At 44.5% G+C, this 18,301-nt stretch overlaps 1 protein-coding gene across 1 annotated transcript in view; it reads right to left on the reverse strand.

Annotated features, from left to right (window-relative positions):
* The window catches only part of PIP4K2A (phosphatidylinositol-5-phosphate 4-kinase type 2 alpha), a 186,192-nt gene that overhangs the window by 65,539 nt on the left and 102,352 nt on the right, over nt 1-18,301 (reverse strand). Inside the window, exons 2-3 of the mRNA XM_061435983.1 lie at nt 9,789-9,886; nt 7,999-8,095 (exon numbers count right to left, since the gene is read on the reverse strand). Of these exons, the coding sequence (XP_061291967.1) occupies nt 7,999-8,095; nt 9,789-9,886 (195 nt within the window). The remainder of the gene's footprint in view (nt 1-7,998; nt 8,096-9,788; nt 9,887-18,301) is intronic.

Consider the following 18,301-nt stretch of genomic DNA (forward strand, 5'->3'; position numbering starts at 1 on the left):
TGCGGTGAACATGTGACAGCAAGTCCATGCTGTTTCTTAGGATGCTGCCAGGCTTGCTGGGGAGCTAGGGATAAAATAAACTGACAAAAATTAAAGTTCCAGAGTAAAGCTGTTACATGCAGGGCATGTAAGAAAAGGATAACTTAGTCTGTGTTTCAGGATGATCCTGCCACTAGATAAGTAAACTCACTTTCCACCACTCCCGTTTTCCATAGCCAAATACATCACATATCTTAAGGAGATGGGCTGGGATCTGGGACCCTTTGCTGCAGTGCCTGCATCTGAACAAACATCTCCTCCAGCAACAGATACAAAGAAACTATAAGGGACTAAAAAATAACTGTGAGGAGTTCTGACAATTTACGAACAAGATACAAAAGGGCCAAAAACCCAACTGCCACTTCTGAGGTGTCTGGAGCAAAACCAGGGTACTACCCATGTGCCCTGCACAAAGCACCACCAAGGTGTGGGCAAACCACCAGTCAACCCTCCAGCCCGAACCCTGGACCTGGTCCTGCCTGTGCCCTCCCCCCATTTCAAGGCCCAGCTCACTGTGCTCTCAGGGAGCAAGCAAAGGCACCTGTTGCTTGTTTCACTTTCTCATGTGGCAACAGGAGTCCCAATAACATCTTGCCTGCATTTGGCCTCCAATTTCCATAGATTAAGGAGTCCGAGAACCCTGGCTGGTAGCACTGCAAAACTCCATCTCAAACCTCAAGAGCTGCATTTGAAGCTCTAGTGCCATGGCAGACTCATCAGGAAATAAAGGAAGATGAGAGATGAAAACTCACTCTTGAACGGACTGCTTACATTTATAATTGGAAATTCATTCTCCTTTCCCTAAAGAAAGGGATTAATGGTGCTTGCCTTCCTCCCCAAGCCTCTAAAAGTCTGCATTGAAGATGTTTATTTCCACAGTAGGAGGCCCAGGATCGCTGGGGCCCCCAGGGGGGATGGAGGAAATGTCAATTTAATTAGCTCATCTTTACCACCAATCTTTCTAGACATCTCATAAAAATGTCGTGATTTACCAACCATTATGGTCCCCTATCCAATTTTTAAATACCCAAGCATTTTGAACATTTAATTCTCTTGAACAGTCTTATAGACATTTGTTTTTTTTTTTCTTCCCCATTTTGACATGAGCTTGTAATTTCTGCTAAAAAGCATGTGTAAAAGTTTTTCTGTTTAGTCAATGGGAAAGCCACTTACAAAATCAATTTTGCCACGCTCAAACGTGTAAAGGCAGCACCTTACAGAGGGGACACGGCAATACCGTGCACGAGAACCCGAGTGACAGTCACCTACTGGCCTCAGAGAGCATGGCGTTCTTCCCCCTCATTTCACAGATGAGAAAATTGAGAGCTCCAGGGCCGAGTGGATGGATTAAGTCACAGCAAGACTTAATCCATCTGAAGAGCCAAGATGCAAACCAGCTTCCCAGCTCCCAGGAAAACGTTCTTTCTCCCGAGCCGGGCTACCTGTTTCATGGACCTGCCACCTGGAAGGCGGTCGCTGCCTCATTGACAACTCAGAATTATAATTACATGCCTCAAATCACACGGGCCAGGGGCCAGGAGCCAGAGCCCAGATCGGACTGCCTTCTGGCTTTGCATTTGATGGTCTGAGTGAGCAGATGGTCCTCTGACCCCATCAGGGAGGGCAAGGCCAACACTCAAACAAGAACATCATCATCAAGGATTAAAAGCCCACTGGGTTTAAATCCTTGGGTTACCCTCCTGGGGAATTTCAAAGAAAGTCTGAGCAGTGATCCCAGGCGTGGAATGGCTTTCATTGCAGAGGCGGGTGAAACGCAGTGCAATTGAACACTTATTAATAATGAAACAACTAAGCAGAAAAGAAGGACACAGAAACGAATGGTAATGACCGGCAGAGAAAGACAAAGAGTTACAGGAACGTCTGCATGCCGTAAGGTTTCCTTTAAAAAGCTCGGGTTGGTACTTGCCTGAGACTGAAATACAAGAGGCCTGTGTCCGAGGCAGTGTCCGACCTGGACAGGAGCTCCCTGGGCTGAAGTGACTGTCAGCGCCCGGCTGAAAATCGAAAGACTTCACCCAACATGAATTCAGGAACGGAAAACGAGGGCTCACAGCCAGCCTGAGTTGCCAGGTAGGGCAATTTGCGATGGGGCAGGAATTGGTTCAACACTTAAGAAGCAACAGAAAAATCACATGAAAAACACCTGAGAATGCTGGCGGGCTGGGAGGGAGTTTTCCCAAAAGTCTATTCAGAGACCTGTCTAAACTGAGGGCTGATGGGCGCCCTTTGATTTTCAGCCCAGGCAGAATTTCTGTCCGATGTTCGTTGTGAAGTTCATGGTAACTAAGCTGAGAGGCCAATGCATGCGAGGAGAAACTGTGAAAGAGCGGGCAGGGCAAACCCAAGAGATGACAGACAGTTACACAGGAATCAAAGAGCTTACCTGACTCGAGTCAGCAAACTTGGAGCGGAGACAGTACGAGAACCACTGTGTCTATCAGCCCCGGATCTAGGCCTCTGCACTTGACCCCAATCCCGGGGCGCCCAACTACATGCTGACTAGCCTCACCCAGCCACCTCCAGGTCACCTCCACATTCACAGGCAAAAAACTCAACTTCCTCTCTCCCCTCCCCCATGCCCACACTTCCCTCCCCTGGTGAGTGGCACCCCCACACTCCTGCTTTCTCAGGGTCCGACACGTCGGCTCCTGTCCTTTGATCCTGGGCTTTCCCTTCTCCCCATCCTGGGAAGCTGCTCTCAGCTCAACCCTGTCTGTGCCAAGTGCCCTGGTTCAGGCCTCTTCACTCGTTGGGGTATTTCGTAGCTTCCTAATTTCTCTACCTCCCTTTGATGCATTCTACACATAACCGCCTCGATTTGCTTTTAGAAAATCAAGATGTCATCACATTACTCCCCTGTGCAAAATCCACAGGGCTGGGGCTTCCCTGGTGGTCCAGTGGTTAAGAATCTGCCTGGCAATGAAAGGGACATGGGTTTGGTGCCTGACTGGGGAACTAAGATCCCTCATGCCACAGAGCAACTAAGCTCTCATGCACTGCAACTACCGAGCCCCAGCTCCGAAACAAGAGAAGCCACCACAATGAGGAGCCCTCGCACCGCAACTAGAGAGCAGCCCCCACTCACCGCAACTGGAGAAACGCCTGGGTGCAGCGACGAAGACCCACCACGGACCAAACAAAATAAGTCAATCTTAAAAAAGAAAAACCCTCAGGGCTGCTCTTGGGCTGGAGAATCCAGTGGAGGTCTTTTCCCCAGTTCCCACTTTGAGTTCCCTCCTTTCTCTCCGCTAGCCCACCACCATCTGGCTCTGGCCTCCGCAGTCTGGTTCAGAGGCTCATTTCTCCCAGCAATGTCCCCTCAGCCCTTCCTCCCTTTCTTCCTCAAATGTTTCTTAACTGTCCAGAGCCAGGCTGGTGCTCACCCCTGTACCTGCAACCCTGGTAAACAAGCTACACTCAGCTTCCACCTTCAGACAGTTTCAGTTATATTTGGGAAAACTACAAACACCATGATAGACTTTAGAGATAATGGTAGAATTTTTTCCCCAAGTTTAGTACATACTAAAGGTCTCTGATACTTGAGAATTTTTGAACTGGAAACAAGAACATCAAAAGTTTAATAAAACGTTAGCTTTTAAAATTATTTTAAAATTAGAATCCTCTGCTACCAATACAAAGAGGAAAATGCATCAAATGCGAATAAAAAGAGATTCTAATTCAGGAGACTCAGCAGGGGAAAAGCAAGCCTGGTATTATCCTTCACAAAGAGCCAGAGGGCTGGTTTCTATTATGTGGTGTATTTAACATTAATTGCACCATTGCTCGGAGAAGGCAATGGCACCCAGTACTCTTGCCTGGGAAATCCCATGGATGGAGGAGCCTGGCAGGCTGCAGTCCATGGGGTCGCGAAGAGTCGGACACAACTGAATGACTTCACTTTCACTTTTCACTATCATGCATTGGAGAAGGAAATGGCAACCCACTCCAGTGTTGTTGCCTGGAGAATCCCAGGGACGGGGGAGCCTGGTGGGCTGCCGTCTATGGGGTCGCACAGAGTTGGACACGACTGAAGCGACTTAGCAGCAGCAGCACCATTGCAACCCTGCCTAACTTTTTGATTTCCACTGGGCAATCCTCTTCTGCAGCTCAGAAATTTTAACTGAAGTCTCCAGCTGACTTGCCGGGCCTGTCATTAACACGCTCCGGTACTCAGAGACTGCAAAGAGGGATGCTGTTCTTCTTTCTTGAAGAACATTAACAATCAAGACATCTGGGTTTCTGTAAATCTCATCAGCATCCATTATAGAATCTGTCATGTAATGTTTTTTTCAAAACGAATTTGTTCATCCTTTCTCTTCCTCTGCATTCCCTATGTCTATCACAGAGCCCGACACACAGTAGGTGCAAATAAACACACTGAGTTGATAATTGTGCATGAAAACACCCACCTATGGGGACTAGAGTGGCAGAGATCAAAGAGACAAAAACTATAGCAACAGTAACGGTGGAGGCTTCCAGGGGAGCATTCATCTTGAAAGACATCTTAAAAGAATGATCATGGAAAGACATTGTCCCAACAATGATCGGAAGAATACATGTCAACTCTGAGCATATCACAAACCAAAGTAATTTTAACAAGCACTGACAAGTTGGAGAAAGTTCTGAATCTGGAAGCACTGGGCATACATACATGCACACACACACACAGGTTTACATATGTATGTTAAGTGATACACTTGTTAATAATAAGTTAATAACAACTGAAACAGTTGCTTGACTTTAACAGCAGGAAGGAGTTCTATTTTTTAAAAGACATTCAAGGAATCAAAACCAAAGGAAAGACGACAAATGTTTATGGAGACAGCAGGGAAGCGTCTCAGTTTTAGAAGCTGGCTGAGGAGGTCAGTTGTTTAATCACTACGTTCTACTTTGATCAGATGGATGGACACTGACCTGTTTTCAGGTGCAGCAAAACGGCATTTACAAACGCAAAGCAGGTGGTGAACATTTACGCCTTTGATTTAATATGAAGCTTTGAATGTGAACTGGATGGTGGGCTCCCTTACTACACATAGATTTAAAAGTCCTTTGTCCAGAAAGTAAGCACTTCAGGAAAATAAACACAGCAAGGCAACGGGAACATGGAGGGGCCTGGGCCTCTCGAGCAATCCAGAGTCTCCAAAAGATGACGAGACTTCGGATCATTGATCCCACTTTCCAAATCAGATTGGGAAAAGAGGGTTCAACTTGATACTAGGTGACAATTGATAACTGTTACCCGTTCTGGCCACAACGAATAAAGTGTCCCGGGAGAAGTGACTCCACAACAGAGGAGCTGACACGACCTCCCCTCCGGTCTGGGCCCCACTCGGTGCCGCCGCTCCCACCCCCACCCCCACCCACGTGCACGCGGTGCCACCGCCCCGCCCCCACACACACGTGCACGCAGCACCTCTGCGTGCCCGGCTAGGTGTATGCAGGCGCCCGGAGGCACCAACCCAGAGCCAGAGTTGGCACAAGTTCCTCCCTTTTTCCAAACCGAGTAGGCAATAAAGTGGGTTGAGCCTCACATATAAGATCTTGTCTTCAGATAGGGGCCCTGCCCCGGCTGAATGTATTTTAAGAGGTATAGACATTGAGAAAGGAACACAGAAACGGGGAGGGAGGCCTGAACTCTCCGCCCTCCTTACCTGCTGATTCCGTAACCGCAGATTCCACCAACCGCAATTCAACCCGCAGTAGGTGGAATCCGTGGGTGCGGAGGAACTGCATATGTCTGGTTTACGGAAATTACTTTAAACACCCACTTAAAAAAAAAATACAGTTGCCAAAGAGAAAGCAGCAATCTAAATGCCAAAAGCACCAAACATGGCTGAGGGAAGGAGTGGTGTTCAAATGATTAATTACACTCACACTGGTTTTCCCTTATACTGATCTCTCAGGCTAAGAGCTTAACAGACTTGCCAATTAGTTACATGTGAATCACCCTCCAGTTGCCTAATTTGCCTTCAAAGTTTGTACTCAGCTATTTGCCCTTACTTAAATGTCAACTTACATGGTTTTGTTTTTAGGGAGAAGAGAGAGGGAAACCAGTCTGGTGTCCTAATATTTCAGCAACTAAGGATCTAATGGGTCCCTTTTAGATCTCATTTAACAGGGCTGGTTCTCAGAAGAAATATGACTTCATTGTGGTAATAAGTTGAAGAATCTAACAAGATCCTGTTGCGTTGGCCCTGAAAGTCAGTTTCCGTGAAACGCCAGTGTAGCTATTTTATTTGAAAAAAAAATTTTTTTTAAAGAGGGGAAGGTGAACAAAGGAAGAAACACACTTGAATGCAGTGTCAGAGAGAGTAGATTTTCTTAGGAAGTCAGTTATCAGTTGTTATTCTTTTTAAGGTACATAGTTTATTTTCACATGGCCTCTTGAAATGTAGTTAACAGTTCTTACATAATAGAGAATTATTCCTTTTTATTTTATATGAAATATATTCTCTCTATATATATCTTCTAATATATTACTATTCCAAAATTTATCCTTTAAAGGTGACTTGCTTTTGCAGCAGTAAACGTCAAGTCCAAGTGTGACTGACGTTCTTTCTCTCTTACACATGAAGCCCACACATGAATGCTGGCTCCACCTCAGTTTTTAAAAGCAAATCTCGTGACTACATCCTCCCTGCAGGCTTCCCTTCCACCCTCTCTGGGGCACACTGGAGTCTCTGCTCAGAACCTGGGCCTGGTCCACAGAGGAGGGAATGTCACCCGCAGCCTGGCCAGCATCATATGTGTGTGTGTGTGTGTGTGTGCTAAGTCGCTTCAGTTGTGTCCAAATCCGTGCAACTCTATGGACTCTAGCCCGCCAGGCTCCTCTGTCCATGGGATTTTCCAGGCAAGAATACTGGAGTAGGTTGTCCAGGGGACTTTCCCAGCCTAGGGATCCTTTTTCAAAACATGGTGGTTTGAAGGCTTCTCAGGCATGAATGAGCCTATGAGAAATTCTTGAAAACTTTCAACAGTGGGACAGGACGGGGAGGCCACAGATGTATAGCAAAGTCTATTAACTAAGCTTGATTTGCCTTGAGGACTTACTCTTTAAGAGAAAGTACGGGATAAGCTGTTGCAATATTCACCTTGCAAGGTCACCCAGGGAATATGAAACGTGATGGAGGATAAGTTAGAATTTCTGGTTTGGGACAAATGAGAGAAAGTGTTTACTAGATTTAAAATAAATCGGTACAGGAATTCTCAGCAGTCCAGTCCTTAGGACTGCACACTTTGCCTGCCAAGGGTGGGGTTCCATCCCTGGTCAAGGAACTAGGATCCCACAAGCCACGTGTTGTGGCCAAAAAGTACAAATTAATTAATTAATTAAACAAGTCAGTATTCACACAATAAAATGACTAGACTGTCACAAAAGACCAGGAAGCAGCCCTGGTATCTCCTGACTTAGACTTCTGCTCTTAAAAAAAATCCTTGGCCTTCACGAATCTGGCCGGCTCTCTGAAAATCAGGTAACTGACGCCAGGTGCATTTCAGGAGAAATGGCCATGCATCAGCAGGTCCAACAGCCCATGACTCGATTTTAGAAGTCAAAATTGACTCCCGGGCAAACGTGGGGAGGAAGGCAGCAGGGCACATCTTCACGTGGTGGGGCGCAAGAGCAGGAGGGCGCAAACACAGAAGTGTCCCGCAGGCCGGTGGGCTCTGGCTGGCGACAGCAGCGCGGCTGTCACTAAGCCATTCTGCACCGCAGGGCCCTACGGGGGCCTCGGGAAAAAATGCAATGAAATTACAATGAGATCATACTGATAACGGGCCCTAACTGAAAGAACCTTTTATTTCAGAAAGCACACTTAAAAATTCTTCTAGAAAATGAAAGTTACTATTACTTGACATGAAAAAAACATGAATTCTATTTTACGGAGCAAAAGGCATGAGTGAAACCCATTTGAGATAAATGTTATGAAAGCAACTCACCTGGAAATCCTGATCATCGATTCCAAACCTCTCCCGCAGGTTACGGAAAACCATGGGGCAGTATTCCTTAAACTTGAAGTGGCTCGGCATGTTTTCTCTGAAACAATCAGATCGTGGAATAAAGTTCAGATGTACAAACAGTGAATGTGCCACCATCCTGCTCACCTGCAGCCAACGATGTGCTTGGAGCACCCCACCCACAGCAGGCACAGATGGGCTTCAAGCGAGAAGAGAACTTGCTTGAACGCGATTGTGTTAGAGAACTGAGGTCTATAGCTGCTGCAACCCACAGTAAGATCCGGGGGCAGAAGGGACAGACATTCAGGGGGGACAATAAAAGAGAAGCAAAAGGCTTGCAGAGGGAGGGAAGGGCAGCAGAGTACAAAGCATGCTCCCCACTCCTAACAGGTTGAAGTGAAGTGAAAGTCCCTCAGTCTCATCTGGCTCTTTGTGACCCCATGCACTATACAGTCCATGGAATTCTCCAGGCCAGAATACTGAAGTGGGTGGCCTTTCCCTTCGCCAGGGGATCTTCCCAACCCAGGGATCGAACCCACGTCTCCCGCGTTGCAAGCAGATTCTTTATCAGCTGAGCCACAAGGGAAGCCCTCTAATAGGTTACCTTCTGACTAAAGCTTACAAAACAAGACCTTCTCTCACTCCTGGCTCGACCTGTTTTATCTTTTATGTAAATACCGAATTCTAAATTCACATGGAAAGATCCCCCTCAAAAGGTCAACCTTTAAAGAGTATTATGAGAATAATTAACACAGCAGCTTCACGTTAGAACAATGGCCCTATTAAGAAATTTCACAGTTGATCCTCACGTGAGAGAGATTTCTCTGGGGTTCATCCCACTTATTCAGAATTGCTTCCTCCTTTTTGTTCACACATGCACACATACACACACCCCCTTATCGTGGTACTCTGTACATACGATAGGAGATGATGGTAATTTGTACATGTGTCCATTTTTAATCACTTGCCTGACTGAACACCCTGAGGGCAGAGTATTCTTTTAAAAAAAACAATTTTTTTTTTAAGATTTTTTTTTTTGATGTGGACCATTTTTAAAGTCTTTTAAAAAAAATTACCGAATTTTGTTACAATATTGCTTCTTTTTTTAGGTTTTGATTTTTTGGCCTTGAGGCATGTAGGACTGTCAGCTCCCTGACCAGGGATTAAACCTGTGTCCCTTGCATTGGAAGGCAAAGTCCCATCCATGGGCCACCAGGGAAGTCTCAGGGCAGGATATTTCTTATCCATCCCTGTATGTCCAGCTCACAGTGTAGTGCCACAGAAGGTGCTCCCTAATGATGTCTAAAACGACATTCGAAAGAGGGAGAAATAGTCTCAATGCCCAACATGGCTTCCAATTACATTTTATAAAAATGCAACTTAATTCCTTATTGTTCTAGGAAGCAGTCATTTCTGTTCATGAAGGAATCATCAGCAGACTTTTGTGTAAGGTCTATAGCTGAGGTCTATAGCTGCTAAAAAAAAAATTCCAAGCAATTTACAGCTTCAAACATTTAAATTGTAATGAGAATATCACTTTTAACATATAAGATATTCATAGAGAACAATATGCCATATGGCAAAAAGATATTACCCAAGAGGGCCTGCTGTTGCTTCTCTGAAAATGACAGATGGCTGTGTTTATCACAGGATTAACTTCATCAGCAAAACTTTACTCCCACCCATTGAAAAATAATGTGATTATAGAAATTCACAAAAACCATACTCCTGGCAGCCACGTTAGTTCTACAAAAGGTCGTGCTTGTACTTACTTGTTAAAAAGGTGATTGTCCACCTTTATCTTTGAATAGGCTTTGAAGTCATCTGGCATCAACATAACAGGGATTTGAACATGGCTCAGTTCATTGATCTAGGAAAACAGAATAAATGGCACAGGTTGTTAGCATCTAGGGGGGAAGCACTTATCTTGAACACTTCATTTTCCAAGGAAACCTGGTGGGTGCTCGCACTTCCCAGACCACTTTCCTCCCTGTTCCCATCGTGCAGCTGCTTCCCTCACCCTCTCCTCGGCCACCACCACCACCACCACCACGGTCTCCCACCTCACACCCAGCTCCGATTTCCCCTGCTCATCCCTGCCTGGCACCGGCCTCCAGGATGGCAGGGGCAAGAGAGGGGTTCTGGAGGGTGAACCCTCACAGCCAGCTATCCCAGCTCCTCTCTATCCATCTTCCCACGTCCTCTCCAGAGCCTCAACCCACAGCTCCTTTGATCACATGTCCAGGGCAACGTCCCTCTGTAAATACTATCTGAGAAAGACAGCCTTTTAATTTCTGATACAAATATTTGTGGGGGGACTTCCTTTGTTGGTTGTCCAGTGGCTAAGACTTCCTGTTCCCAATGCAGGGGACCTGGGTTGACCCCTGGTCAGGGAACTAGAACCCACCTGCTGCAATGAACATCGAAGACCCTGTTGCAACTAAGACCCGGCACAGCCACATAAAGAAAGAATTTGTTGAATTAGTGGATATGACTATTTCTTTATACTTCAGAGGTACTCAAAAGGCACACTGTTATCTATACGGTCTTTACCTTTCTTATGGGACCTAATTTTAAAATAAATATTAGGGTGGGACATGAATTTACCAGAAGAGGAACCTTCAGGAAGAAAAGAAAAGAAACGCATGGCCATGGGGTTAGATGACAGGGAAGTGGGTTGGACAGGGGTCAAGACAAAGGCACATCTTTATGTGATTACAGAGAACAAGAGGTTAATCCATCTCGGTTTACATTCCCATGAATGGCTGGGACAGCTTTTGACACTTTTTGATTGAAAAAGCTGAACCTTCTCTTGGTTAATTATTTCTGTATTTAGCTCCCAAGTGATAATTCCCTGGTTACTAGTAATAAAAATCATCTTAAAGGTTTATGTTCAGTCGTTAAGTTTGCAACCCCATGGACTGCAGGCTTCCTTGTCCTTCACTATCTCTTGGAGTTTGCTCAGATTCATGTCCATTGAGTCGGTGATGCTATCTAACTATCTCATTCTCTGCCACCCTCTTCTCATTGCCTTCAATCTTTCCCAGCATCAAGTTCTTTTCCAATGAGTCAACTCTTCGCATCAGGTGGCCAAAGTATTGGAGCTTCAGCATCAGTCCTTCCAATGAATATTCAGAGTTGATGTTCTTTAGGATTGACTGGTTTGATCTCCTTGCAGTCCAAGGGACTCTTAAGAGTCTTCTCCAGCACCACAGTTCAAAAGTATCAATTCTTCGTTGCTTGGTCTTCTTTATGGTCCAACTCTCACATCTGTACATGTCTACTGGAAAAACCATAGCTTTGACTCTATGGATCTTTGTCAGCAAAGTAATATCTTTGCAAAGTAAATGGAAGATGCATGGCAGGGGTTCTTAGTTACAAAAACAAAAAGCAAAATGAGTTTCTCGATACATCACAGTTGTTAACCCATTGCTGGGTTCATAGAAAGTACAGGAAATCGTTAAGGCCCGCTCCTTCCCCTAAAGTGAGTTTAATCCATAGGGCATGTGGAGACCATTAAGTAAGCCTGAAAGGAGGGGCTTCTGTGAAGATAAATGCCAAATTCACAGTTTGGGTCAAAGGATAGCTGGGGAGCTCAACCCAAGACTGCAGCACTAAACTAGAACTCTTGAAGGAAGCAAAAGTGGTCCTGACGCCCAGAAGAAATAAATGCAAATGGTGCCTGGAAGAAAGCACTCCTAACACAGTCCTTCAGGATTCCCACAGATGAAGTTCAATCAAATTTGGGGGCACAAAGAAATGAGAGTTAACAGAAAACTTGATATTATGTTCAAGACTTCAGCTAGTAGAACAATCAATACAGAATAGAAAATTAAGACTATGCATAAAGTGTGTGAAGAAGGGACTTCCCTGGTGGTCCAGTGGTTAAGACTCCGAGCTTCCAATTCTGGGAGCATGGGTTCGATCCCTGGACAGGGAACTAAGATCCCACATGCTGTGTGGCACAGTCAAAAATTTGAAAATAAATAAAGAATAGTGGTTATAGTGCTCATGTTTTATTCAGGAGGAGAGGTAAGATATTAACTGTAGACGTTAAGTATTATGCAATAAGTTTAAGCTCAAACATTAAAAGAATAGGAAACACAGTATATAACTTCCAAACAGAAAAATAGAGTAAGAAAAAACTCAATTAAAAAAAAAGAAACACAAGCAGGAAGAAAAAAAATTTTTGCACAGCAAAAGTGGGACAAATAGAAAGTTACTGATAGAAATAAATCTGGATATATACATAATCACAACAGGCATAAATAAACTAGCAGTTAAAACTAAAGGTTGTCAAAATGAATTAAAAACTACAAGTGATGTGCATGAGACAACTTAAAACATAAGTTGTCAAATACATCAAAATTTAAGGAATAGAAAAAATATATTACATAGTACTAAAAATTGCTTGAAAGCTAGCCTAGTTTTATTAATATCAAATAAATGAATAACTCTAAGACAAAACCATTACTGAGGACAAAGAAGGTCTGGACACAGTGATAAAAGGTTCAACTAGCCAGGAAGACAAGATTCCTATGGTATAAGGACCTAATTAATCTGAGAGTATAGAGCAAAAATTGTTAGAACCTCAGGGAAAATGGGCAATCCGTTATTAAAGAGGCACATTTACATACGCTTTTATTGATATAGTTCAGACAGACACAAATGAAGAAAGTTAGGGGTTTACACAACGTACTGAATATCAATCACTTGGTACTTGTTGCACACCTATTATTGCCAAGTATTATTCTTCCAGATGCTTGGGTTACGTGGTGGAACAAAACAGACTAAGATGCCTGCCGTCTGTAGCTTCTGTTTTAGTGGGAAGAGTCAGAAGATAAAACAATAAACTTGGTAAACTACCATGTTAGAAACGAGTGATCTACTAGGTTAAAAGGCTATAGAAAAAGGAGACAGACAGGACAGAAAAACTAGGGAATGCTCATCAGTACACGGGGAGGGTCACTGCACTATTTAAAACAGCGTGGATTCCAGTAGGCCAAGGTTTGGAGAAGATGAGATTTGACATGGCAGTGCAAAGGCCCTGGGGTGGGGACATGCCTCGAATGCTTGGGACAAGGAGGCCAGTGTGGCTGAAGCAGATTAATGAGGGGAGAGACAGTAAGAGCTGAGGTTACGGGTAAGGGGAAGTGGTTTCTGTGGGGCCTTGCATGTCACTAGAAAGACTCTGGCTTTTACTCTAAGAGATATGGGAACCATTGCAGCTTCTGGGTGATAAAGCAATGAAATCAGTTAACTCAGGGTTTAAAAAGATCATGGTGGTGGGGCAGGGGCACAAGCATGGAAATAGGGAGACCAGTTACAAGGAAGTGTAGTAACAGCCTGGTTTTTGTTGTTACCATTTTTGTTGTTTTGGCATGGCATGCAGGATCTTAGTTCTCTGACCAGGAGTGGAACCCAGGCCCCTACCAGTGGAAGCCCAGAGTCTTAACCACTGCACCACCAGAGAATTCCTGTAATAGGCTGTTTTGACCATGATGACAGCAGTGTAGTTAGAGATGGGGAATCAGATTGTGGGTATTTACTGAAAGTAGAGACAACGTGATTTCCTGTAGTTCTGGATGGGGGAGTGTCAGAAAGACACTTTGGTCTAAAAGGCTCTAAACAGTCAGAAGATGGAGCTGCCATCAACCAAGATGGGGAGACTTCTCACTGTGTTCCTTTTTGTGCTTTTTTTTAAAAAAAAATTCATTTTATTTATTTTTGGTTGAATTGGGTCTTCGTTGCTACACTTGGGCTTTCTCTAGTTTTGGCAAGTGGGGGGCTACTCTTCAATGTGGGGTTCCGGTTTCTCACTGCAGTGGCCTCTTGTTGCGGGGCTTGGGCTGTGGGTGCATAGGTTTCAGCAGTTACAGCACGTAGGCTCAGTAGTTATAGCTCGAGGGCTCTAGAGTGCAAAGGCTCAGAAGTTGTGGCTCACGGGTTTCATTGCTCCTCAGCACGTGGAATCTTCCTGGACCAGGGATCAAACCCATGTCCCCTGCCTTGGCAGGCAGATTCTTATCCACTGTACCACCAGGGATGTCCTCTTTTTATGTTTTTTGATTTTTGAATCATGTTGAAAAATTGCTTGTTCTAAAAATTAAGTACTTTAATACTTTAAAAAAAAACCCCTATGACAAAACGTGCATGCAAGCTATCAGCAATAGTTATAAAATATATATTATATTCACATAATACTTAATGTGTCTTCCCTGGTGGCTCAGTGGTAAAGAACTGGCCTGCCAATGCAAGGGACATCGATTTGATCCCTGAGTCAGGAAGATTCCCTGCAGAAGGAAAAGACAACTCACTCCAGTATTTTTGCCTGGGAAATCTCATGGATAGAATTATATTATGTTGAGCCCTGCATGAATTTTTGGATTGGATACCACCACCCTCATTTCTGGATCCATGCTGACTTTCAAGTGGTACTTGTTTTTGTTTGTTTTTTTTTTAACATAACCATTGAGATTCCAGTTTCCCAAAGATTATCATTGTACTACAAGAAGTAGTATGAAGTTGAAATTGTGAACTCTCTCAAATTAGTAGTTTGCATGGTGTCTTGCAGATGCTGAGATCATTCAAGGGAATTCATAAAATTCCCTTGAAATTTTAAAATATCCCAGGGCACTCCTGGGGAATTTGCTGCAGTGCCCTGGGCACCTTGGTGTGTTTTGGGGACCACAGGTATAAACAGCAGCAGATGCTTAAAACAGCAAATGATAAAATATACTTAGAGAATATTTATGTTCTAAGATAATCAAAATAATCCCCTAAATGCATTGTAACTGGATTACAACCTATAACTCCTTTATATTCACCCCAAACAACCTTAACCATTAGCCCTATAAACTGATGATCTCTATAACCTTTTCAAGTAAATCGTTTTCTTGGGATAACGCTGTGTCAACTGTATTTGTGCAAAGCCAAATTATAATTCTGTTGCTATGAAATTATGGCAATAACTTTATCAGGTATCAGTTTAGCCCATCCCAGACTATACTATTAAAATCTCCTTTGTGTTATGGCCTATAAAAACTTATGAAACTTCCACTTAATCAAGACACTATACTAACTTAAAATCATATAATCTCTCCCATTCAGTTTACTCAAGTATCTTATAATATTAAATAATATTAAATATATTAAATAATATTTCACAGAGTATATTTGTGAAAAATTAATATCTATACATCTTGATGCTAGCACTGGACTGTCAAAGTTCAGAGGGAAAAAAAAGATTCAGAACTGAAAACCAAGTCTTGTGACAAGCACAGTTAGAACAAAGCTGGATAGCAATTAAATCCATTTCTCAATATAGAAGAGAAATAGAAGAGAATAAATAAAAGCAAAGGAAATTTATAGGGTTACAAGGAAAAGTGAAGGAGCAACCAACTTCATATTGCTTTCACCAAATTAAATAGAAGTTGGAGAGAACATAATGATTCCTATCACATCTCTGCTTCTAACAATTTCTGAGAAAGCAAAATCCAGTCTGGAAGTGGGAACATAGAAATCCATTCCTCCCTCCGTCTTGCTGCTGACATCTGTGTTGGTAACAGTATCTCTTTGGAAAGGCAGCAGGAAGAGAGACTTTGGGGATCCTTTTTGCTCTATCTGGTTCCTGCTCAGAAAAATGTTTTGTGGTAAAAGCATGACAACCTTCCAGCCCCAAAGGAATGTGTGATCTGTGAATTTCCCTCACTGATATGTATTCCACATCCATCCTTTTTATGTGAGCATCCACTCTGCTGGCTGCCATGCAGAGACCCTTGTTCATTCTCACACTGTGTCCAGAGAGGCCCACATATCAATGGAAGAAGTGCCCACTGTCAAGTTCCAACAGTGATAGGTGTTGGGAGGAAGGAGGTCATCAGACCATGAGCAAGCAGGACAGAGGCAGGACTAGGGCGGGGCTGGAGGTGAAGGAGGCGCCAGCCGGGAGCAGGAGGGGGCAGGCGGAGGGGGTTTCCAGGAAGTAGAGTCGAGGGTGCAAGGCCCTGAGGATGAAGGGATGAAGTGGAGTAGGACGAGGATTGGAGTATGGCAGCTGGAGGTGTCGGGGTGGGGGCCTTGGGCGGGGGGATTGGTGGAGGACAGCAATGGAAACCAGGCCCGGGACACTGAGGAGCGGAGGTGGGAGAAGGCCGCCCTGGACAGGGCTAGTTTCTCAGAAGCCTGGAAGGAGAGAGATGGTGAGGATGGAGAGAGGGGCTGAGTCAAAAGAAGGCATGTTCCTTCCTGGGGAGGCTGGGGGCACTGGGCTCCGAGCCTGCCTGAAGGAAATGGGCTTTGGGGAGGCAGCCCCTCCAAACAGCCAACAGGTACATGCCAAGTGTATCTAAGCAACAATGTCAAAACAGTAACTAACTAATTCTGCTATTGGAATCACAGATTTTTGATAGCACTTCCACATTCATTTTACTTTTCCCCCACCACCACAAAAAAAATTAAATGTTGCCCACCCCTTTTATAAAACAAACCAGTGACTCTCAATTCCTTTCCTCAATCCCTCTCCCGCTTTTCCTACATTCACTAACTTTGTACTGATCTGTGGCCAACAGTGTTTTACAATAAAGAAGGCCATCCCATTGTTTTGCTAAAAAAAAGGAGAAGAGGGAAAGGGGGCCGTGAAGAAGTGGCAGAAGCTGACCAGAGCAGAGAGGGGTTCCTTTTTCCTCCGAGGAGGAGCCCTGAGGCTCTGCTGAGGGTGGAGGCATGTGGCGGCTGAGGGTGGAGGCATGTGGCGGCTTAGAGGAAACACAGAGAACTGGAAAAAGTGATTGCAGAATGTGGGAGAACAAGTCTGAAGGGAGAAACGTGGCTGGGCTTTGGGGCACAGTGATAGTCAATGCACAGGGCGCCAGGGGAACCCGAGGAGTGACATTCCCCAGAGCTGGGCTGCAGGGAGCTGGTGCTGATTAGGGAGGACTGGGCTTCTTCGGGTTTGAGGTTTTTGCTAGCTGGAATGAGCAGTGGAGTTAATTCTAGGATAATCACTTGGAAATGGAAAGTCAGTACAAAACCCTCCTCCCTGACCACAGAGAGCCTCCTGCTGCAGCTGATGGAGCCACGAGCACACAGAGTGAAGGACGAAGCAGCAGAGAGGGGAAAGCTGGAGTCCAGACACTAATTGTCCCGGGAACTCAGGGCAGCGGGCTGGGGCAGGTGTGCTCAAGGGCTTCTGGGAGGCCGTGAAGCCAGCGTGGCTCTTGAAGGATGGAGAGGCATTACTAGTGTTTCATTTCAATACACTTCGACAAATTCCATCTTCACAAACCAGGAGTTCCCCCCACGAAGGAGGGAACGCTTGGCCCTCATTATTAGAGGAAAAAAGAGACGAGAAATCAAAGCCGACTGTGCTTATAGCTTGGTTTATGGAGAATCATAAGATGATGAAATTTGGGACTTCCTGGTGGTCAATTCTGAAAGAGATGGGAATACCAGACCACCTGACCTGCCTCTTGAGAAACCTGTACGCAGGTCAGGAAGCAACAGTTAGAACTGGACACGGAACAACAGACTGGTTCCAGATAGGAAAAGGAGTACATCAAGGCTGAATATTGTCACCCTGCTTATTTAACTTATATGCAGAGTAGTACATCATGAGAAATGCTGGGCTGGAAGAAGCACAAGCTGGAATCAAGATTGCTGGGAGAAATATTAATAACCTCAGATATGTAGATGACACCACCCTTTTGGCAGAAAGTGAAGAAGAACTAAAGAGCCTCTTGATGAAAGTGAAAGAGGAGAGTGAAAAAGTTGGCTTAAAGCTCAACATTCAGAAAACTAAGATCACGGCATCTGGTCCCATCACTTCACGGGAAATAGATGGGGAAACAGTGGAAACAGTGTCAGACTTTATTTTGGGGGGCTCCAAAATCACTGCAGATGGTGATTGCAGCCATGAAATTAAAAGACGCTTACTCCTTGGAAGAAAAGTTACGACCAATCTAGATAGCATATTGAAAAGCAGAGACATTACTTTGCCAACAAAGGTCCATCTAGTCAAGGCTATGGTTTTTCCAGTAGTCATGTATGGATGTGAGAGTTGGACTGTGAAAAAAGCTGAGCACTGAAGAATTGATGCTTTTGAACTGTGGTGTTGGAGAAGACTCTTGAGAGTCCCTTGGACTGCAAGGAGATCCAACCAGTCCATCCTAAAGGAGATCAGTCCTGGGTGTTCTTTGGAAGGAATGATGCTAAAGCTGAAACTCCAGTACTTTGGCCACCTCATGCGAAGAGTTGACTCATTGGAAAAGACTCTGATGCTGGGAGG

This window comes from Bos javanicus, chromosome 13 (genome assembly GCF_032452875.1).
Source record: "Bos javanicus breed banteng chromosome 13, ARS-OSU_banteng_1.0, whole genome shotgun sequence".
NCBI lineage: Eukaryota > Metazoa > Chordata > Mammalia > Artiodactyla > Bovidae > Bos > Bos javanicus.